Source organism: Acartia tonsa, chromosome 9 (assembly GCF_053477335.1).
Source record: "Acartia tonsa isolate MP-2025a chromosome 9, ASM5347733v1, whole genome shotgun sequence".
NCBI lineage: Eukaryota > Metazoa > Arthropoda > Copepoda > Calanoida > Acartiidae > Acartia > Acartia tonsa.
This window is the reverse complement of record NC_137268.1, coordinates 28,547,385-28,570,963: the sequence shown is the minus strand read 5'-3', so window position 1 is coordinate 28,570,963 and position 23,579 is coordinate 28,547,385. Positions and strand designations below refer to the sequence as shown.

Genomic DNA, 23,579 nt, shown 5'->3' with positions numbered 1-23,579 from the left:
GTATTGCACTGGTGTACCAGGAAGTTTGGGCTGGGCCAAACTTGCCTGCGCCCCCTGCATCTGCCCCAGGAGCCAGGGTATCAGCCATTACCAGCCAAACTGAAGAAGCTTTGACCGCTGCCTGGGGAGTAACACAACTAGATGCGCCAAGTGCCGAGCCTAACCATAGAAGTAGAGGATCCCCAACAATTATGTCTACCCAAGATGGAGACAATGTGCCTGGACCCCTTCAGGCTAGGGGAGGAAATCCGGAGCCTTGTGCCTCCAGTCCACCAGCAGCAGTGTCCGTGGATGGGCCTGTCTCCCAGCCAACTAGAGCGGAGCCACCCTTGCAGATCCAAGACAGCCTCCGGCATAAAGGATGGACTGTTACCTTTCCCTACCCCGCAGGTCGGACTGCCATGCACCACCCTGCCAATGTCCAGAATGAGCCTGAAGGAGGCAACGCTCCTACAGTATGGCAACCACCACCTGCCCGCGTTGACAGAGACCCTGGAAGCCGAATGAACCTGACCAGCCCCGAGGGCGAAGAAACTGCGCCTGCATCCAGTAGCCAGCCTGCCAGCAGCAAGGTGACCAACACGATGGAGACCACCAGCCCAGTGGAGAAACCTGAAGAGGTGTATACCAGGCGGCTGTTGGTCCAAGCCCCCTCATGTGCTGTGCCACCCCTGGAGGTTGCCAGGGTGGCCTCAGAGGTACACATCCAACGGCCAGAATATCCAACAGGACCAGCTACTCCAGCAGATATAGCCGATTCCGTTAGACCTGGGGAGGGCTGGAGTCCACCACCGTCCAGCAACTGGTATCCTGGCGGACCCACTCCACAAGGACAACAAACTGAAGGCCGCAACCACTGTCGGAAGTCTGGCGGTGCAGACAACCCCTCCAGCCTTCCGAGGGGAGAGTTGTGGTATGCGGCAGCTCTGGACCATGCAGAAACCAAGACATTATAGTGATGCTACGCACCTAGCTAAATCCTGTTATTCTACAATTATAAAGCCACCTGAAAGTATGTCAGATAACGGTACTGATTTCATCTCTCAGTTGTCCTGCAAATGGAGGGAGGGGTGTTACCCCCCCCTCTCCCATCTTAAGCACCGGAACCTTCCCCTTCAACCACCAAGTTATCAGCACCACCTCAACCCTGAGGATAAAGGATCTAAACCTGCCCTCACCTGATAGAATCACCCCCACACAGACTGTGGTTGTCACAAGTAATCATCAAACCTTCCCTCTTTAGTGCCCAGACCTACCACTCAACCCCTCTATGCTTATCTACCTATTGTGCTGCTCCATGGGCTATCCTGCCTGCCCCAGACAGGGATAGCCATCTACCTAACCATTGCAATTATCTATGTTTTACTGTATGATTTATCTTTAACTATCTTTATTCCTAATCCATATGTATTTATATTATGGTTAACTGTATTCTTAATTCCCCCCACCCTTTCCAGGGATGGGGAATCATGATTGCCCAAACTGACTATTGTATATGTATTATAATGCTTTTATGTTATGATCATTTATTCCTATCCATGTAGTTATTGTTTGTTGTATATAGCTTCAGTATCCTTTAACCCTTCAATAAAGTGACAACTGAAATAGATGTTGATTCTTGTCTAGTGAATGCTAGAGAAGCGTAGCTTCTCTATAGTAAGGTGTCCACGTCTGTTCACACTGCCGTAGTCTTTATTCGAACTCTGGTGTCTGCCATTTACCCTAGGCGGATACCACAGTAGTACTTACTAAATAATCCTCTTCTTACACAACCAGGGGGAAGTTGCGTGATTATTATTCCGGATGAGAAATTCGAGTCAACATATGGAGATTTGAACTCGAACTCTCACCACTGCTGCACCGTAAATAAGTGTGCTAAACTGAGCCACGACGCCCCCTTGTTGCTATGATCTTGTAAGTGTTGCTGTTGAAGACACAGTTGTCAAACTATTTACATTGACATCCTCGTTCATCTCCATGCTGTTGCTGCTGTCCCTTGTTTCTGAGGAATTGTGCAGGCGGGTCACAAAGTCTCGCACTTTCTCTATTAGTGACCTAAAGATAAGACAACGAATAAGAACAAAAATTAGATGAAAATATATCGCAAAAGGGGACTATGCACGAACGAGACCGTCCAAGTGATTCTAAGCACCTTCCAGCATTGATCCATAGTATTTTTTTTAGTGAACATTACCTACTAGGTTTATGTTTAATAAAGTTATATCCATCAAAAATAATAAAGTTTTACCCTGGTTAAATATGAAATCTTTGAAATGTTAAGGATTTTTTTTAAGCAAATGTTCAAAAACAAAATAAAATAACATGGCAAAAATCATCACATGCTGTAAATTCCAAAAGTACATTAATTCAACTGTTTACAATATTACAAGTTGCAACAACTTTTTCTAAATATTCCTTTTTTTATCAAATAATATATTTTCGTGTCAAAGCTTTTGAAACAACATTTTGAACTCAACAAAACATTTGATGATATTTTCATCATACAATGCTTATAATTTCAAAGTTTTTTTTTCATATAAATACTTAATTTATTTAGTCGATATAAGTATATTCAACATAAACCTAGTATATTCACTAAACAAATACTTAGGATCAATGCTGGAAGGTGCTTAGAATCACTTGGTCTTTAAGCTTTAATTTTTATGACTTGATTATGGGTATTGCTTAGCCTATGGTACAATACACTTTCTGAATTATATTTTACCTAAATTATTTATCAAAGCTATCCGTTAGGGACGATTAGACCAATCCTACATAAAGAAAAGCTTTACTTCAAAAAATTACCTTCTAATAAGAGGCTTAGACCATACCAAAACTAAGAATATTATCACTCCATAGAATGCATTTGTAATATCCAGCGCAAACCTGAATAAATATTGCAGAAGGTTTCATTGCTATATCAAGTCGGATGAAACATAAAAAAATGATGACAACATCCATGAGTACATATAGAAGACAAACGGACAAAGTGAGCTTGAGAGCAGATGTTCAGAAAGAGAAAGGAGATGCAATCAATCTTATAAAATAAATCACACATAGGAAATAAGTATCTTGATCTTTTGAAGCATAATGGGCAGACCGACGGACCAAGTAAATTATATACTGGATGCTCATATGGTACTGAGAATCATCATCCGAAATTTCAGCCATTTATCACAGCCGTGAAAATCACCTCTTAATTAGACAAGTCATAATATTCTCAAAATTTGAGCTGGACAATCATTATGAGAATAGATTTAATCAATCAATCAATAATTTAAAATCAATGCAAAGAGCATATTGCTTTATACCTGATAGGGCAGGTCTCATTGATGCCATGTTCCGCAGCTATAGCTGAAGTAACAATCTCTAGAATCCAAACACATAACATGTACACAAATAACTTTATCAGTATCAAAAAGTTCTCCTGAAACAAAAAGTAAAGATCTTTAAATATACAAGAACAATCATACCCCCCAAAATAAAAAATCTCTTACAAAAAAAATTTTTTGCGCGCTTCGCGCGCATTTTTAATACTAAATATTCAATAAAATTTAAATTACCACCCCCAAAAAACGAATTACCAAACACTCAAAAATATTTTACCCCCCCCTAAAAATAAAGCTTGGACGCCCCTGAGAACAATAATGTCCATTTGAGTAACCCACCATTGCATGGTAGTTGACAATAGCTTGGATGAAAAATCCAGAAAAATCACAAAACCTTGGAAATTAATCAAATATCAAGTGAATTGGATAAAAAAAACGACCAAGATAATATTTCTTGATTCACTTCTACAAGATATTGGTAATGTAGATTTTTTCTTTGAAATGTATTTCATTATGATGCAGCAGTAGTTAATAATTTAAATGGTTGAGATAGATTAATATCCTTGAAAGTGGATAAAAAAATGAAATAAATCATCATGTCATAAACATAGACGTTCTGTTAATGATTAATGTTTTGATTGTAGTTTCTCTCCGGTACAGACGGACCGAACCTATATACAGAAAATCTAAAGCATCTTTTAATCTACCTTATGATAATTCTCATGATCTGTTCTAGCATCTCTTCTAGTGTTAACAATATATACAGTAGTCTTCACAAACATTCCGAGATTCGTCAACAAAATTACTAGCTGGTACATCTAAAAATACAATACAAAATACAAACACTAGCTGCTACGTCACTAGTCGACCCTACACATTCAATTTTAAATTTAAATTTAAATTTTTTTGGGGGGGGAGGGGCGGATTTTTCCAAGAGGTTATTTTTCTTAGGTGGGTGCTCGTACCCTCACCCAAATTAGCTACAATCTTTCCCTGGGTCTGTAAGAAGCCTTCATCTAAAGATATCTTTTGCTACACACAAACACAAACAGACAAGAAAGATCCTCTTACTTATCAGGATTGCAATTAGCTTTGACAAATTATTCAAATTTCAAACTTATTACCAAGAAAAGGTAGGTAATAAAGGGTAATTTATCCCAAGTTCGTATTGATTTTCAGATGCAGTTCATTTGCTGGGTGATAATTGGTTAATAAACTAAACTCGGATGATTTTTTATTCCAACTAGTAAAGTTCAGATTATAAATATTAGTAAATGTGTAGGTAATAGTAAAACCCAACTTTCTCTAGTGACACTAAGTAAAGGTCTTACATGACCAAATAAAAAACCCAGTATAAAAGAAACTCTTGTTTCAAACAATAGAAACTAATATACAGATTTTTTTCTTACTTAAAATTAGGGATTGCAATATTTTTACTACAGGTAAAATAGTGGCTAGAATCCAAAGTTTATGTGTTTTATTTTCACAGTAGCTTTTCGTCCTTATTTTATGTTAGATTAGGTTAAGTATGGGTTTGAAAAAGGCCGCCGTAAGGGCTAGACTTTTTTATTTATAAATATACCTTTAAAAATATTGCTAGAATCCGCATCTTCAAAAAAACAAGAACATGCATTCCGCGGATTTATACGCTTTTTTGGCGGATTTTTGTAAGAATCCGACCCAAAAATTTGGCGGATTGTCATCCCTATTTCAAACATACATTTTGTAAAAACTTATTAAAGGAAATGATGTAAGCTACCTGAACATATAGAAATTCTGAAGTTGTAAAGTAGCTTGGCTTTGAACCATTCCTCTGATAGCCTAAATAAACAATACATATTACATACTCTAATAAATGTTTGTTCAAGCTGAATAATATAGGAGATTTAAAGGGAATTTTTTAAAATTCTCCTTCTTACCAATTTGAAAATACCTAGCTTAGTGGTTTTTTTAAAATTAAACCCGGTGTTTTGTGAGTTTTTTTTAGGGCGTTTTATTTTTGGAGGGTAGTGGAGCCCTCCCAAAATATTTATAAACCTTCTCAGGACCCGCGAGAAGCTACTTTGTAATTGAGAACCAAATCGGTTCAGTATTTAGAGATATTTTAGCACATACAGACAGACATTCTGTCATCAAAACCCCAAAATAAACAACTAGGGTTTTTAAAGCCAACCCTGCTTCTTACCAAGAACAGCTGTCTGAGGCCTTTTCACAAATTCAGACTAAGATTTTAATCTTTCCCTCTATATTGCTCATAATGCCATGGTTGACACTGCAATGTAGAAAGAAATGTTTGTCTTTTTAAAAACTTACCAAGATAGCAACTATATAGACCCATCTCTGGATAATAGTGGGCAGAATAACCAGGAATCTAAAAAAAAATTGAGCGATTAAAATGTCTAATAGAGTGTAATACAAAAAAAGAATTCAACTGCATTTTATTTTTAAGAATGATATTTTACAAATACTGTTTAATTACCTAGCCCATCAATGAAATATAAAGGCATTTTTAAAAACTTTTGTGATTAGGTAATCTTATTATTTTTACCTCTTTAAATTTTCTAACTTCGTCCACTATTACAGTAATAATACAGATTAATAACGGCATCCCCTAGAAATAGATAAAATGATAATTAAAATTTAGAAAATTGTATAATCCAATTATTTAAAGTAGTAAGGAAAATTTGTTTTTCCATTAAGATATCACTAACCAATATGCCTGAATCAAGACAAATCTACATTTTAGGAAAGCTTCACATTAGTCCCGGTATGGTCCATTAATTTTGGTTTTCTAAATTACAGTCCTCCCTTCCCTAGTGCTAGTAAAGGAACATGATGTTTGTAGTGAAGGATCTCGCTAACCGCTAATCCCATATGGTTCTTCTTTATAATAAAGCTACACTATATTACATACACACAGACAGACTCATATGCATCCTGTTACTAGAACTAATGATTACCTGTGCATAAAGAAAGAGAGCTCTAATCATTTTCTTACTACCAGATCCTCTTCTAGGACTTAGCCGTCCTAAATTAACACTGAAAGACAAGAATCTACGGCGCTTTCTCTCAAAGTGCCTTGTTGAGCAACAACACCCGTCACCCTTATTTGAAACAAAATTGAATATAAGAAGGGGACGGGGGTAGTTTTTTTGACACATTGATAATGCTATGTAAGGTTATATTGGGAACTAGGTAGATAGCAGTTATGTAAAACCCACACAGCATAGGAAAAAGAATCCCCCCCCCCCTTAATTGTTATTCATAAATCTTAAAATAAGAGGGGGGGGGGGGGGGTGATAGGTTCTCAACAGGCACTTTTTGAAAAAGCACCGAATGAAAAATACATTAAGTATTCATTTATAAAAAAAAGTATAATTGAAAATAAACAAAAAAATGAAGTTTGTATGAACTAGCAAATATAAACAAGGATGACAAGACAACATATATAATAAGCGAAGCACAAAAAACAAGTGGATTATGCGATAGATATTCAGTTGTCATAAAATAGGTAAGAAAAAACAAAAAGAGAAAGTTAAAAAAATCATAAAATAAATCAAGAAACCAACAAAAAAAATCAATTACGTTTTTTAAGCATGATCGTTATACTGACGGAACAATTAAATTATAAAGGGGGTAGGCGGAAGTGACACTTTTTAAAACCGTTTCTTAACTTAAATCGTCTAATTTGGCGAGAAAAGGCAAAAAAAAAAATCGGCGGGAAACGGCGGTTTTCTGTAGGAGTGGCGGTTCCACTGCCGTTTCTTAACAGTCACATTGTACTTCTTTAAAGCAACTGACATACCACTTTGTCTTTCAGTTTTGGTTTCATAAAGTGGCACTTCCGCCCTCTCTTACTGTTACATAAGTTTTAGCTGTTTATCTTAAGTAGAAGCCTAAAATATCACATTGTCCCCATTGTCACATTATAGACTGACTTATGAAAGGACAAATTAAATTATAGAGTATCTTCAATAGGAAAAAAATACTTACACTAAAAAGAATGCCATGGCAGAAATCCAAAAGAAGAACGAGAGATTAAAATACTGAAAAAAGAAAGAAATATTGTCTGAAATTGCAGAGGTGTTTAAATTTAATAAAGTTTAAACTAGCAATTAGGGTTGGCAATCCGTATCCGAATCCGGAATCCGGTATCCGCCCAATTTTTGGCCAATTTTGGAATCCGAATCTGGAATCCGTTTTTTAATAGTGGATTCGGATTCTTAATGGTAGGCTAAAATTAGCGTCTTGAGTTTTTTCTTTTAACACCACATTTTTGAAGGCAAAGATTATCATCATTATATATAATATCTTTTAAAATCTGGTTCGATTATCGGAAGTGAATTATAGAGAACACCAAGAACATTAATTTTTAGGACATATATACATATAGCACTAAAATCTAGAATCCGGAATCCGTCAAAAATAAGCATCCGGAATTCTCGGGAATCCGCCATTTTTGGACGGATTCTTGTAAGAATCCGAATCCGGTCCAAAAATTTGACGGATTGCCATCCCTACTAGCAATACAGACAAAAAGCCAGAAACACTTGTAGAGTGGTTACGCAACTAAAAAGAATGAACCTGTATTAAATAACCAAGCGCAATGCAGCCTCCTGTTTCTCGTTCCGGGCCTTTAAAACAATTGTTTCAAAAGTCTATCAAAATAATAGAATACCTAGATGATTAGGTATAAAAACTAAAAGCAAAAATAAGTATTTTTACGTTTAAGTAAAGTTATAACTCTATTTTCTCCCATTACTGAAAGGCTTTTTCATGCAATACACTTATTTAAGAGTACTAGGATGTATTGTGGGTGTAACGAAGGATATCTCTCACCACTGAACCGAAATGGTTCTCCTCTACAATAATGCTTATTGTAGCACGTACCAGGGAAGGTACCTCCACCTAAAAAAATACATTCCCACACAAAATGTTTACTTACTAAAACTATCTCACCCCCCCCCCCCCCCCGGCCCCCCTTACCTTATATGTCTTCAGAGGACTCTACGGGCGTAGCCGCTAAGATGGAAGTAAAGCAAAGTTTGTGAAATCTCCAGTATAAAAAAATATGATACTTACTAGTCAGTCTTTCAATAACAAGGAAAACAAAGTGCAGAAGAATATTTATCAGATACATCATGCTGATCTTGCCAAATGTTGAATCTTTCAGCTGGGGCTCGATCATATGTGCTGTACATATCAATCATCTTTATAAAACTATTACTAAGTGGCTATACTCCAAGCCTCCAGAGACATATTTAATTTTAGATTGAAAATAGTTTAAATCCTACCCATGACCTATATATACAAGGTGTCCGTCGGAAACTGTTTTTTTTAAACGCTTATTACTCATTGAATACCTATTTGAGCTTTCTTCCTCCTAAATTTTTTCCTGTATATTTTGCGTATTTTTCATCATTATCCCATAAAACGGTCAGTAGTATGCTGCTAAATCCTTTTTATTTTACTGAGATAGCTCAAATATTAAGGGAGTTAAAAGCGTTTGAAAAAAAATAAACAGTTTCCGACGGATACCCTGTAGTATATTTTTTAAACGGATAATTTAACCACTTCAGTTGTTGGCTAGATCATAATAGGCAAACAATAGACTGTTTTCTATGAAACTAGTGGCATCGCCTCAAAAAAAAGGTGATTTTTTTTTTTGGGGGGGGGGGGGGGGAGTGTATTTCTTCTCAGAAGTGCTTGCTTATGTTTTCACTTTACTTTTTCATTTTCCAACCCCACTACATATTTTGCAACCCCCCTTCCCCCTAACCTGATGGGGAGACAACCCTGATTAAGTAATTGTTAAATGATGATGGAACCTATGATGGCAACTATGAGGAAAATGATGGAAATAAAGAAGGCAACATTAAATACTTTGTATCTTGCCGTCTCACATACACCTAAAAATATGTTTATATTAATAGGTACCCAATAATAAGTAGAAAAGTCAAAAAGGTAAAAATTTTCAGATTTTCAGTAAAGGATAACTAAATTTCAGAGAGAGAGAGATAGAGAGGAAAATGGGCTGTTTGTTACACTAGTCTCCAAAGTTTTACGAGAACGTTTTCTTATTTGTTGGCCTCAACAACTTTTACTAAATTTTGATTGGTTGGTTTATTAAGTCGAGTGTTCAAACGTTTCAACCACTAATTTTAATCTACAGAAGCGGTAATTTTGTGCTTCATCATTGGGGATGTACATTGTACATCAATTTAACGGCCATTGTCTTATCTCTATTGATCCCTGACTAAATTATCTATCTAATCAAATAGAATTATTCATAATTAGACAACAAGAACAAACTTACTATCTGGTTCTTGAAAGTGGCAATTATGGTAAATAGTGTTTATTTGTTCTGGTTTCATTGTCCCTAAAATTAAATAATGGATGGTTTATTACCTAAGTAATTAATTTGAAAGATTTTTTCGAAAAAAATTTTTATAGACAAAAATTTTCTCCATTTTTTGTTAAGTTTTTCAACTGATTAATCTTAGTTTTACGTCGCCATCTATGCTATAGATTTTCAAATATACATATTAACCTTTAATATATTTTATATTTTAATCTACCAAGGCCTTTAATTCACAAAAAAAAGGGAGGGAGATAAAAAAATATCTCTGCAAATACTATAGAACAACATCTGTAAATTGTAGATCCATAATACAACATCCAGCAACTTTATATAATAATCTAAATAAAGAGATTTACCTTTTCTAAATCCCACACAGAAATGATCTACTTGAACATCAAGAAATCTGGTATCATTCTCACTAGTTTAAAAAAAAGTTTAAGTCAATCCTCCATGTAATATTGAAGTTTTTTTCAATCTTAAACATAACAATTGTGTTCTTGAAACTAAGAATTCGTAGCAACTCTAGGTATATGCATTTCATGAAAGTCCGTAGCTGGTACACTTGGACTTGCTGACTGTTTTTAGATTTTTCTTATTTATTTTACATGATGGTATTTCTACTTTGACTATAGGAATGGGGATTCCCAAGAAAATTATACACTATTCATTAGGTTAAACATGTATTCAAATCGAATTCTGGTTCTGATTCAAAGAAAAATATTATAAGCACTCTCAATCAATAGTTAATGCTCTGTATGATTCGTAGAGCTTCGCTTTCATGGAAATTTTTATCCTTGCTTGAAGAAAACAAACTTGTGATTATGATCTTCAACTCCTCTGAGATAGCCATCTGTATGCAATGTTAAATTCCGACTCTAAACAAATAAAGGTACCTAATTATTAATAAAAAAAAACTATTTATAGTGGCGAAGCAATTTTGTAAGCATGTCATTGTCACTACCTAAAATCAGGAAGATAACCAGTTAGCAAAACAAGCAGCAAAGATTCTACGCAGCTCCTTCCAACACGTGCTCTATTTATCATTATCCTCCATCATACAAAAGACTAGGAACATGAACCGCCTTTTTGATGGAGCTATCTATTAAGTTCCTACTAAATTTATCAGTGAAACAAACTGGCACGCAATTATGCTTACAGAAAAATCTTAGAAATCAAGATATGATGAATTCAACATTTCACCAAACGAATGTCTGCTTTATTATCTAAAATGGTTAATCAATCACCTAAAATCTATCCTATCTATCTATCTACAAATGTCAAAGTTAAAAACACAATAACTAATAACTGTATACCTTAAATATAAAATGACACCTTGATATAAACAAAACATTTAATGAGGCACAAGATGGTTAGTAAATGTAAAGTAAAATAAAGCTCAAATCTTGTCTAGAGTTAAAAATTCTGCTTAACTCTTCACATGTATAATTTGGCTAGTTTTTTGTAATTTACATTTTTTACCTTATGGGGATTTGTTTCTATCCAAAGTGGTCTATCATAAGTTTTCTCATCAATTGGACACCTAAATATCAAAATAAGATTTTGTTTTCTGTAACAATAGCCTAATTAAATCATTAGTTTTAGTGTCTGAACAGTAAAATTGCAAACGTTTTAGGAAAACCCTTATAGCATGGTAAAAAATTCTAAATATACGATAATTAGGTACCTTTGTATTTTTTTTTATCATTACAAATTGACGCACAAATTGTTTATAAATTTTTATTCTGCTTATTAAGTTCTGACACTTTACCTACAAGTATTAATGTTCAATTAAGTTCTGACACTTTAACTACAAGTATTAATGTTCATTTGTCCTACCATGTGATTTTAGCGCTTCGAGTTCAGAGATGTTGTCATCGTTGTTAAATTCTAATTGAATTTATTTAAGTCTTACTGAAATGTAGTTTGGTTTACATGTTCATCCCAGTGTTGTGGACCAATAACCATATACTCTGCCCCTAGATTCCAGGAAATTGGCAGATTCTAAATATTAAAAAAAATTGTAATATGCTTACCTATTATAACCTATAATATAAAGTAGTAAGCTTTTATGTTTCTAGCAAAGGATCTTGCTAACCGCTGAACCGATATGGTTCTCATAAACAGTGCAGCTTCTTATAGGTCAGAGATGGTTTTAGGATATTTTTCTAGCCTTCGAATATAGAGCTCCTAGATGCTAGGGGCGCATCCGCTAGTGGCCTATCTAAAGTAAAAAGGTTTGTTTGTCCCTAAAAATTTACTTAACTAAAGAAAACATTAAGTTTGATAAATTTTGAGACATTTTTAAAAGTACGATAATTTTTACCTATTAATAACATTTACTAACAATGAGTTGAAATTCCATGTATCAAGCTTTGCTCATAAAAATGCTTTCATCATTAATTCCTTATATTCTTTTAGGACATCTAACAGATTAATTGAACAACAATAGAATAAAATAAAATTTTACACACTAACACGAAAAATACCAAAACACAAATTTAAATAACCTTTTTTCTAAATTAATGTATTTCAGACTTAAATAGGGCTATATATAAAATAAAATACCTATAAAAATAGCTCTATAACGCCGGGTTTTTCGAGAAATAAAATACCTACAATAAAAATTATACAACAAACCTCTTTAGAAAAGAAATCCAGCTGATAGGTTAATTCCATAATACTAGGCTCACAAAGACTTTGACTAGCCTCCAGTAATTCTGAAAACAAATAGGTAAACAAAAATAAGGACCAAAATAACAATAAAAGCAAAACAAGTACAAGAAAATCATGAAATGGACAAACGGACAGAGTGTGTTATTGAGCATATATTCAGTTGAAAAAGAAATAGATGGAATATACAAAAACTCAAAGAAAAAATCTTTAAAAATAATAAAAATAAACTAGATGCGCACATATCATAGGAATCTTCACTGAAAATTTAAGCTGTCTATCTTCAATAGCAGCCGAGAAAATTACATTTCTCCTATAGCGTTACGGACTGACTTGTGCAGACTGGCCAGCCAATTTTGAAAATAAAAAACGTACATAACATACACAAAAAAATACGTTACGTACATAAAAAAAAGTAAAAAAACGTACAAAAAAATGTACATTCCTAATAAAAATAAGTTAAATAATTTCCTAGTTACCTATTATCAATACATTTAAGTCTACTAGCAGCTACCTGTAAAGGAGAACCATAGCGAACTGACAAGACACAAGATATCCTATTACTCTATTCAAAAGAACTAGCGTCTACGCTCCTAAAGGCCTCTAGGGGCACTTGAGGAGGGGAGAGTTGAATTCAATAAAAAAAAAACATGGATGACAACATACATAAGTAGCGAAGCTCAAAAGTTATTTATAGACATCTGGAAAAAAAATTAACTTAAAATCAGTGAGCAATTAAAATTCATTTTTGGGGGGAGGAGGTAGTTTTTTTTCTGAAGTCAATTTCTCTTGGGAGGGTGGATGGTGATACTCTTCCCCAAAATAGTTATTATGTACAAAGTATATCCTATTATAAGGACCAGCGACTACGCCCTTAGAGGCCTCTAGAGGAACTTGATTAGGGGGGGGGGGAGTTGAATTCAAAAACCCATTTTTTTATTTAAAAATAAAAAGTAAAAAACAAGGATGACAACATCCTTAAGTAGCGAAGCTCAAAAGTTATGGATGGAAATCTGGGAACTATATAAATTATAGAGTAGTGTCGTAAAAAATAAGCATTTAACTTATTTAAATAAATCACAAAACCTTTTAAAAATATACAGTATGACCCTCGAAAAAGTATTTTTAAGCATCTGCAGCCCTTATTTCTCAATGAATTATTAAAAAATGCATATGTCCTTGTTCTCCATAGTATTCCACGTAAGTAGATATAAAAATATTTTTTTTACCTCCATTAACACCGGAGATTTTTTTTAAAAGCGAAGCTTTTCTATAATTAGGGTCGGTCCGTCCGTACGTCCGTCCGTCCGTACGTCCGTAACGGATAGCTTTTTCCGTTAATTTAGGCAAGTTAGAATTGTCCTATCGATTTCAAATTTTGCATGGTGATTCCTTTAGTAGTTAGGTACGATAAAGAAAGCGTAGCAACTCTATAATCATTACCAAAATGTCCGTACGTCCATTTTAAACATGTTGATTTTTTTACTTTTTTAACAACAAATTTTTATGTGATCAAATCATCGGATTGATCTGATTTTTGGTATATTGATTCCTGGGACAACAAAGTATAATGTAATAAGCGAAGCAACTCTATAATCAAGTCCTAAAAATGTAAGTATGTCCATAAAAATTATCCTGTATCAAGCAGTTTTACAACAAATTTACTTACAATTTTGCTTTGACTCTTATAAATTTATATTATGATAATTATTAAGTTCTAACACTATACAAGTGTTAATGTCCGTTTGTCCTACCGTTTCAGTGCTTCGCTTTTATGGATGTTGTCATCCTTGTTAGTGCTAAAGTTTTGAAAAAGTGACTGAGGAAAAAGTAACTTTTAACATGAAACGACTTTTTTAGCAAAATTAAACTAGAAATCCTTTTATTTTTGTTACAAGCAGAAACTTTATACAAAAATGAAATAAAAAATTTAGTTTTTGAGTAAAAAGCATTTTTTTACACATATTTTTTTAGTCTTTTTAGTTTAATGATATTTTGAAAAACTTACTTATTAGGCAAAATTGTTTAAGATTAAAAAACCAAATAAATCTCTATGAATATAGCAAGAAAATTGTTTTTGTTTCACAATCCTAACTTTAATAACAAAAAAGTTATAAAGAAAATAAAAATAAAACATAATGATTTTTTAGTCTAAAAAGCTTAATTTACCCCCTATTAAATAATTGAGATGTCAGAAAAGTAGGCGGAGCAACTGTCATAATTAATCCTTTTCTATAAATAAGGGTTAATAAATAACCTAAAATTTGCAAATAATCAATTCATTCAGTAGTATTTTTTGCCATTAAAAATTTATATTTTTTGGTGGAATAAAAAAGAAATATTTAGTTAACTTGTTTTTCTTTGTGTCTCATTATTCAGTTGCCAGAAAAACATAATATAACCATCCAAAAAATAAGAGAAACAAAAAAAAATTCTTTTTCTCAGTCACTTTTTCAAAACTTTAGCTCTAAAAATCTCCGGTGTTAATGGAGGTAAAAAAAATATTTTTATATCTACTTACGTGGAATACTATGGAGAACAAGGACATATGCATTTTTTAATAATTCATTGAGAAATAAGGGCTGCAGATGCTTAAAAATACTTTTTCGAGGGTCATACTGTATAATAACGTGAAAATCTAGGAATAAATTCAGCCCCCCAACCATTAAGCAAATCTCAATGAAATTTAGTGGAAGTATTAAGAATTTTCAATAGTTTAAACTAAATCTATAGGACATATATTTCAAATCCATAAATTTAAACTGTAAGTTCTAATAACATATATGCATAATTTACCTACATATTTTTGTTCTATGAAAATTGAAGATATTATTGAATTTATTTGATATAATACACCTATCGTTTTTGCAAAAATTTTCGTACAAAACATACAAATTACTTTTCTACTAATATTTTATTCTTATTCTTAAAAAAAACGTAAAATGTACAAAAATACAAAATATAAAATACGTTACGTACACATCTCAAAATAACGTCCAGAACGTACTCAGATTCGATACGTTACATACAAAACGTACACTCTGGCCAGTCTGCTTGTGGTACCCTTTCCAAAAATAGTTAAAAACTCCCAGGACCTATTAGAAGCTACCCTGTAAGGGTGAACCATATCGGTTCAGCAGTTAACAAGATCCTTTGCTTCAGACAAAAAAAGTTTACTACTTTATATTATAGTTTCTTACCAAATACTTCATCTAAATAATCAGTTAAACCTTCCAAAGGCCCATCCAGTATTCCATGTTCTTTAGAATCATATTTTAAATTTTCAATCAACAATAAAAAATTGACGATTTTTTTGAGTAGAGCACAGCAAGGATGAGTTAACATTTTGTGAAGAATAAAAACAAATTTTAATATTAATTTATTGGAGATATTGTCAAAAATCACAGACTACTTCATCTCATAATATTGTTTAAAAAAATTATTAATTATTTGAAATTACTAGTGCTCTGTTTTAAGTAGCGAAACTATTCTATAATTCACCATTTCTGTCTGACTGTCCATACGTCCGTCAGTCATTAACGCTATAGGGGTAATGTGATTTTCTTGGCTATTATTTCAGATAGACTTCGGATTTGTGAAGATACCAATAAGCATCCGGTATGTAAGTTTCTTGGTCCGTTGGTCCACCAGTCATTCTACAAAAATAGTAATATAGCATGTATGTAAGAAAATTCTTTTATAAATATACCACGCTAGGCTACAATTGAATCAAAACAAAAGTATGTGCCGAGCTCTGGGACCTATGTATGGTGAAATTAGACATATAACCTAGATGATTCCAGGTAAAACCAAAATATTTCAGCGGGGTCTTTTTGAGAAAATTAGATTTGAAAATTTCAAATTCAATTTTCACCCCCTAGGAATTGCCGCATAACCATGACAAAAAAAGCAATGATCATTTGTTTAAAATTTTGAACAACTTTGCTTTTATAAAGTTCTTCATAAAATCACTCCTGAAGGGAGTTAATTAATGGCCATTTTTATCAGTTACTTTGCTAAGGTCACGGAAATTCAGCCTTAAATAAATCATATATAGAGATTTTATACTTTCACCATAGGTCCCAGAGCTCGGCACTTACTTTTGTCTTGATTCAATTGTAGCCTGGCGTAATACTCTTTAATCTGATGCCTTTAAATCACTTTAACCATCCATGATTTTTGTGCTCCTCTACTCAAGGACCATGGATGTTCTAACTAATTATTAATTTAAAATCCCTTTGGGTTGTTGACCAAACGGACAGCAAAGGTGGACACAAATCTTTCCCTCGCATTGGTCACAGGTTACGGCATATAACTGAAAATAAAATCCATTAAAAGCAAAAATAAAAAATTAGTCTGACCTTTCACATCTAGAAGTAAGGTGGGGAGGGGGGGAGTTTTGACACCATTACGTAAACGGTGATTATAGGCTTTATCTTTGGACTGAGAGGATAGGTTATTAAGCATAAAATCATTCTTATATGATAAATTTTTCCAAGTTTTAAGATTGTTTGATAGGCCTCCAGGTTCAGGAGCTGCAGGCTTCCAGGTAGTCTCTGGACAGGTAAAACTTTTTTTTTGAAACAGACATATAAGTAGATCAGCTAATTTAAAGACTGACAGCCAGCCTAGGCAAAAAGCTATTAATTAACTTGAACAAATACCCCAATATTGGAATATCATAAAGAACCAGAGAGTGGGGGAACATTGGACTGTTTATTACACTAGTCCCAAAAGTGAATACGAGAAAAAGTTTTCTCAGTTGTTGGCTTGAGACCTTTAAGGGCTTTTATTTAATTTTGATTGGTTGGTTCATTTAGTTAAGAGACCTAAAGTTTCAACTTGTAATTGTAATTTACAGAAGCGGTAATTTTGTGCACCATCATTAGGAATGTACATCAATTTTTCGGCTATTTTCTTATCCCTTTAGGTCCAAGATAAAGAACAGGAGCAAGTTGTCCTTGCTTCATTCCAAACAAATTCAAGTACAAACCAAGGGGGTCATTTTTTGCGTATTTTCCGTAAAGTTGTGAGACCGTTAAGTCAAATGAGCTTAACTTTACGGAAAATACGCAAAAAAAATTACCCCCTTTGTGACAGAAAAAAAAATAGGAACTGCAATTAGGAACATACATTGCCAATTAAAAGGTAGGTAGCTACTCTCCCAATAAAAACCACACTTACCTCATCTTGACTGGTATCAATACAGAATTTGTCTCCTAATACAGGATCTTTGTACTTAGGTGTCATTAGAACTTCTAAACAAAGTTAACATCATATAACAATGTTTTTATTACAAACGTACTTAGTGAGTTGAAGAATAGATGCTTAGTGTTCTTCTTTTTTTTGTAGGTAACAGGGGAGAAAGTTAGATTTTTACAAAGCAGGAAGTAATTCTTCGATGTCGGACCAAACCGTTTGTGTTTTCGACAGATAGACATACAGAACAAGTGATTTATATAGTATCTTTTTTTTTATATAACAGACTAGAAAATCACATTCCCATATAAACGACCCCTTAAAATTAAATAGTGAAATAATATTCATTTATTTCCCCGGTATGATCATTTATATCCCTGGTATCATTTTTAGAAGATTTTAAATTTTTTTGGAAGATTTTAGAATTTTTATTTATTACTAAAAGAAAGAAAAATAATACCAGGGAAATAAATGAAATTTAAAAACCAAAATTAAACCAAATTTTAGCATAAAAATGAGTTTTTGTTGATATTCCTATCCAGTTTTTTGTTTCGTGAATACCCCATTTACCCTAATAATTTGATTCTCGTTGGTTAAAAGAAACTTTTTTTCCCCAAAAGCTCTTCTATCTTAGCCGCACCAAAATCACATTTCCCCTTTAGGTATAGGTGAGACGGTTATCCGACAGTGGACAAAGTGAACCAGAGTAGCTTCGCTTTTAAAAACTTTATATTTACCTTCTCCTTCAATATTTGTTACTTTAAAGAGATCACTGATTATAAGAATATATTAATGTAATGTAACAAGGATGACAACATACATAATTTAGTAGCAATGAGAATTGAAGAGCATATTTTAATATCGAGAATATAATTAAATTGGAGATGAAAAAAATCACTAAATCTTTCTCACTTAATTACCTATATCATTTTTAATATTTATATTTTGTAGCATGACTGACAATCGACAGAGAGGTAAATTAAATACTGGATGCTCATTAGTCCAGAAAATCATCGCCGTCTAATTTATAATTTTTTCATAATTTTTAAGTTAATACCTACAAAAAATTAACAGGAAACTTGTTTTTAAATATTTGGATTGTCATTTTTCAATATTAAACTATTTTGAATTAATATCTTTCCTAAATTTTAAAGATTCAAATTTTGAACATGGTGGAAATCCGACTCCATTCTAAAAGCAAAATGTTATCAAAATATTATCCACTAGCGGCTAGGCCCCTAGAGGCCTCTAATGACCCTAGGTAATGGGGAGTAGGAGTAGTAGACCCTTCACTTTCATTTTAAGTTTTAAAAATAAGAAGAACCATATCGGTTTAGCGGTTAGCGATATCCTTCGCTACAGACAAAAATAGATTACTACTTTAAATAATAGGATTAATGCAATTCAAGAGATGTTTTACACCAGTCTTTCGTCTAGTAATAGAAAGGGGTTGTTCATAAAAATATAAAAGAGGACTATCCACGAACCAGAGCAAGTGATTCTAAGCATCTTCCAGCATTGACCCATAGTATTTTAATATTTGCTTTATCGACTAAAAAGTTAGGTTTCACTATGGTTTTGTATGAAAAAAACTTTGAAATGTAAAGCAATTTTTAAAGCAATATCATCAAATGCTTTGTTATGTTCAAAGGACAAAATAAAAAAAACACTGCAGAAAAGCATCAAATGTTTTGAGTTGCAAAATTACATTAATTAAACTGTTTACAAGTTACCAACCCTTTTTCTAAATATACATTTTTAATCACAATAATTTATTTTGTGTCAAGGCTTTTAAACAATAGTTTGAACTCATCAAAACATTCGATGATATTATATAGCACCAAACAATGCTTAACATTTTAAAGTTTTTTTCATATAAAACCATGGTGAAACCAGGGGCGTCCAAGCTTTTTTTTTGGGGGGGGGTAAAAAATTTTAGGGGGGGGGGGTAATTCGTGTTTGGGGGGGGTAAAATGGCGCGCGAAGCGCGCCGAAATTTTTTTTTACCCCCCCCAAAATTTTTACCCCGGGGGTAAAATTTGATTGGGGGGGGTAATTACCCCCCCTAAAGTCTGTTGGGGGGGGTAAATACTCCCCCCAAATCTGTTGGGGGGGGGTAATTACCCCCCCCAAACTAATTTACCCCGGGGTAAAATTTTTTGGGGGGGGTAATTTAATTATGTAAAAAAAGCACCTACCTAATCTATTAAGTTAATAAGTACTATCCTATAACATAAAGTAGTAAGTAAGGTTTATTTGACTATAGCTTCAGATTTCATTACTTTTAATACTGAGTTCACCTTTTTAGGAAAGCTTCACATAGATCCCATGATGGTTCCACACTATTATAGGTCAATCCTTTGAGTGGTTTTAGGCTATTTTTCTCCTCCCTTTTTACCCTTTAGAAAACACGAGTTCTTAGATGCTAAGGGCGCCACTACTATTCAAATATATAGTAGTATCTCATTCTTTAGAACATAAAAATACAATAATTAACTCACTAACCAATGAACCAATATGATTATACTTTAAAGTGAAGCGTCTTATAGGTCCTGGTAAGTTTTATAACTAGTTTTGAGACACCCTGACATCCTCCCAAAAGAAATCGCCTATAGAAATTCTTTTTCATTATTTAATGAAATATTTAATTTAGTTAGGTATCTATTTTATGGAATCTTCAGTGCTTTACAATTACATCATAGATCCCCGGGATGGTTTTAGCCCTTATAAAGGCCCAAGCAAATAAAACATGATTACTCCCTCCCCCCCCAAAAAAAAATTTTCAGTAAAATTTTTTTTTAAGAACATTCAAAAATTTTTTTAAAGAACATTTATTTTGGGGGGGGTAATTACCCCCCCCAAGATCGTTCGGGGGGGGTAAATACCCCCCCCAAAATCGTTGGGGGTGCCTACGGCACCCCCACGGTAGGGGTAATTTTTTTTTGGGGGGGGTATTGTTCAAAAAATTTTGGGGGTGCCTACGGCACCCCCAAATTCGTTTGGGGGTGCCAAATGGCCCATTACCCCCCCCCTTGGACGCCTATGGGTGAAACCTAACTTTTTAGTCGATAAAGCAAATATTAAACATAAACCTAGTATATTTACTAAAAAAATACTATGGGTCAATGCTGGAAGATGCTTAAAATCACTTGCTATTGTTCGTGGATAGTCCTCTTTATATTTGTAGTTGATGAGATATGAAAATAAACAAATAAAATTAACCTGTGTTCCTTGAATTTCAAATCCTAAATCATGTTTGCATATTTATGAAACTTGTATTAAATAGGGCCAGGGTTGAGCAATAAAAAGAGGGAATTTTGAGGGATAACAATTAACCATAAATTGAAATAGATCCTACTTTCTCCCCCCTTGTTTTAAATTAAACAAAATAAGGGGGCGGGGGGAGGTGGGGTCCATGATTAGTAGGCACGCTGAGGGAAAGCACCAAAGGCAATCTTAAATTTAACAATGGCATAAATAAAAAAAAAGTCAATATTAATGGTCATAATCAACTAAAATGCAAACAAAATTTCCTGAAGAATTTGCTATTGTTTCAACAGTGGTTTCTAAATTTTTTCTTACACAGGATATTCTGAAATAAAATATAGTTAACAATAACAAGTTCTAATTGTATTGACTCTTTAAACCTTTCCTAACATAAATTAACAAAATAGGATTCATATTCTTCTGCTTTGAAAGCTTACTTAAGAACTAAACTAAATACAAAAGGATTTCTAACTTAAGTGTCATTTAAAACATGAACAAACTTATAAAATGCTCGCTTTCAAGAATAAAAATAATTAAAGGAAAGAAGGGAGCAAAAATAGAATAAAAGTTGCGCAAGGCTAAAACCTATAATGGAGAACTCAATAGCTTCACAGTGAATCTTAAAAGACAATAAAAAAACCTTACTACTTAATATGATAGGACAATAAAATTAAAGACTAATACAGCAACATTCCTTAAAAGTACTTATCATTCTTGGAAAACTTCTATACCTGTCCTGACTTAATTCTTTTTCAGCTGGGCAACATTTCTTATAACATTTAACAGACGACAACAAGCTGAAAAATTAAACAATATAAGTAACATCAAAGTTAGATATATTGAGTAAATGTTCATTATGAGCAAAATCTGCTCTGTCAAATGTAGCCTTCTTTAATAATAGCTAGGATAAAACTTTTCTACAGAAATTTGATATCTCTTGGAGCAAAGGGGACAGAATAAAAAAAAGTTTATCATTGCACAAACAAATCTTTGAAAATTATTTGAAGATCTCAATGACATTAAACTTAGAAAATCTCACTTTCTCATTTTGACGTACACACATACAAAGCGACGAAATAGCTATCATGTAAGTGATTTTGATTAAATTATTTTCATATGGATTGAAAGGATGTTTATTCTAATGGTAATAGGGCAGTCTTTCTGTTGTCTTACAAACTGATGAACCTATGAGGCTATTCATTTCAGGAGGCTTTATATTGATCCAGAGCAGCTTATACTTATTTATATGACTGTGCAAGCTTCTTGCTAGTAAATAACAAGTGCTTGTCTCAAAGTGGATAGTGAGCACAGAACCCTTCCACTTATTTTTGTGATGCAGATTCAAAATAATTGAGAGTTTCTTTTTGCTTAAATCCAGCAAATAACCCTAACCCTGCGGTGGTTTCATCTTGCAAGACCCAATATAACCTTTTCTGGGCTCGACTAGAAACCCCAAACAACACTTACCTACTCTTTTTTCAATATTTTAAATCAAAGCATTACCTGAATAAGATAGATAGTAGAAGCTGCTTGAACATTGTATCTTATACCCTTTTCTACGCCAAGACATTTACCAGTTTTCCTTCATTTTCATACACCATTTTATTTCATCACTTGGGCCAAACATTTTTTACTGCTGATATATTTCTGAAATGTTTGAAAATATGATGAAATTCTAAATTATGTAAGTCACTAAACTTTATTCAAGGGATATTTCTATGACAAGGATTTAACGAGTTAAGATATCATTTAAAAGGGGATAAGAGAAATAAAATATCAAGGATGACAACATCCATAAAAGCGAAGCACTGAAACGGTAGGACAAACGGACACTAACACTTGTATAGTGTCAGAACTGAATAATCAGAATATAAATGTATAAATGTCGAAGCAAAATTGTAGGTAAAATTGTTGAAAAACTGCTTGATACAGAATAATGTTTATGGACATACTTACATTTTTAGGACTTGATTATAGAGTTGCTTTGCTTATAATATTGTACCTTGTTGTCCCAGGAATCAGTAAACCAAAAATCAGATCAATCGGATTATTAGATCACATAATAATTTGTTGTTAAAAAAGTAAAAAAATCAACATGTTTAAAATGGACGTACGGAATTCTGGTAATAATTATAGAGTTGCTACGCTTTCTAAATCGTACCTAACTACTACAGGAATCACCATGCAAAATTTGAAATCAATAGGTCAATTCTAACATGCCTAAATTAGCGAAAAAAGCTATCCGTTACCGTCGGACGGACGGACGTACGGACGGACGGACCGACCCTAATTATAGAAAAGCTTCGCTTTTAAAAAGCACTATAGGGAAATATAATACATTATAAATCTCAAAGTTTCAGCTCAAATTTCACGACCGCCATTTCTAGCTGAAACCAGAATAAGATCATCTAGCTTTCCCCCATCCTTTAGAGTCGTATAAATATTATTAGTTTAGTTCTGTCAGTTTAAAACAAGAAATATACACTTATATTTTTAAAAGCGAAGCTTTTCTATAATTAGGGTCGGTCCGTCCGTCCGTCCGTAACGGATAGCTTTTTTCGTTAATTTAGGCATGTTAGAATTGTCCTATCGATATCAAATTTTGCATGGTGATTCCTTTAGCAGTTAGGTACGATTTAGAAAGCGTAGCAACTCTATAATCATTACCAAAATGTCCATATGTCCATTTTAAACATGTTGATTTTTTTACTTTTTTAACATCAAATTTTTATGTGATCTAATTATCCGTTTGA

At 33.4% G+C, this 23,579-nt stretch overlaps 2 protein-coding genes across 4 annotated transcripts in view; one reads left to right on the top strand and one right to left on the bottom strand.

The window, feature by feature from the left end:
• Positions 1 to 1,728: 1,728 nt before the first annotated feature.
• Positions 1,729 to 22,498, bottom strand: LOC145328690 (G-protein coupled receptor Mth2-like). Of its 2 annotated transcripts, none has more exons than XM_080172482.1 (27): positions 22,330 to 22,498; positions 21,558 to 21,623; positions 21,095 to 21,151; positions 20,782 to 20,806; positions 18,703 to 18,750; positions 18,297 to 18,333; positions 17,545 to 17,618; positions 16,597 to 16,675; positions 15,561 to 15,623; positions 12,328 to 12,407; positions 11,603 to 11,691; positions 11,170 to 11,230; positions 10,504 to 10,565; positions 10,047 to 10,108; positions 9,646 to 9,708; positions 9,158 to 9,238; positions 8,412 to 8,522; positions 7,914 to 7,963; positions 7,323 to 7,375; positions 6,290 to 6,368; positions 5,878 to 5,940; positions 5,643 to 5,700; positions 5,089 to 5,150; positions 4,037 to 4,147; positions 3,312 to 3,427; positions 2,806 to 2,886; positions 1,729 to 2,055 (listed from the first exon to the last, which is right to left on the bottom strand). In XM_080172482.1, the coding sequence occupies exons 1-27, from the start codon at positions 22,362 to 22,364 to the stop codon at positions 1,905 to 1,907; spliced, it is 1,917 nt and encodes a 638-aa protein (XP_080028608.1). In that variant the 5' UTR covers positions 22,365 to 22,498; the 3' UTR covers positions 1,729 to 1,904. The 2 variants fall into 2 exon arrangements, with proteins under 2 accessions (XP_080028608.1, XP_080028609.1); XM_080172483.1 differs by having other exon boundaries at positions 15,561 to 15,624; positions 16,601 to 16,675.
• The window catches only part of LOC145328691 (adenosine deaminase-like), a 49,393-nt gene continuing 29,594 nt past the window's right edge, over positions 3,781 to 23,579 (top strand). The window contains exon 1 of one of the 2 annotated variants that reach the window (XM_080172484.1): positions 3,781 to 3,802. The gene's annotated coding sequence lies outside the window, so the exon portion shown is untranslated. The remainder of the gene's footprint in view (positions 3,803 to 23,579) is intronic. The other variant, XM_080172485.1, reaches the window with a different exon arrangement.

Coding starts and splice junctions, on each gene's coding strand:
- LOC145328690 (XM_080172482.1), bottom strand. CDS start 22,364: ATGTTCAAGCAGCTTCTACTATCTATCTTATTCAG. Junction 12,408..15,560: donor TTATTTAGATGAAGTATTTG/GTAAGAAACTAT, acceptor ATTTGTTTTCAG/AATTACTGGAGGCTAGTCAA. Junction 4,148..5,088: donor CAGAATTTCTATATGTTCAG/GTAGCTTACATC, acceptor TTGTATTTTTAG/ATGTACCAGCTAGTAATTTT.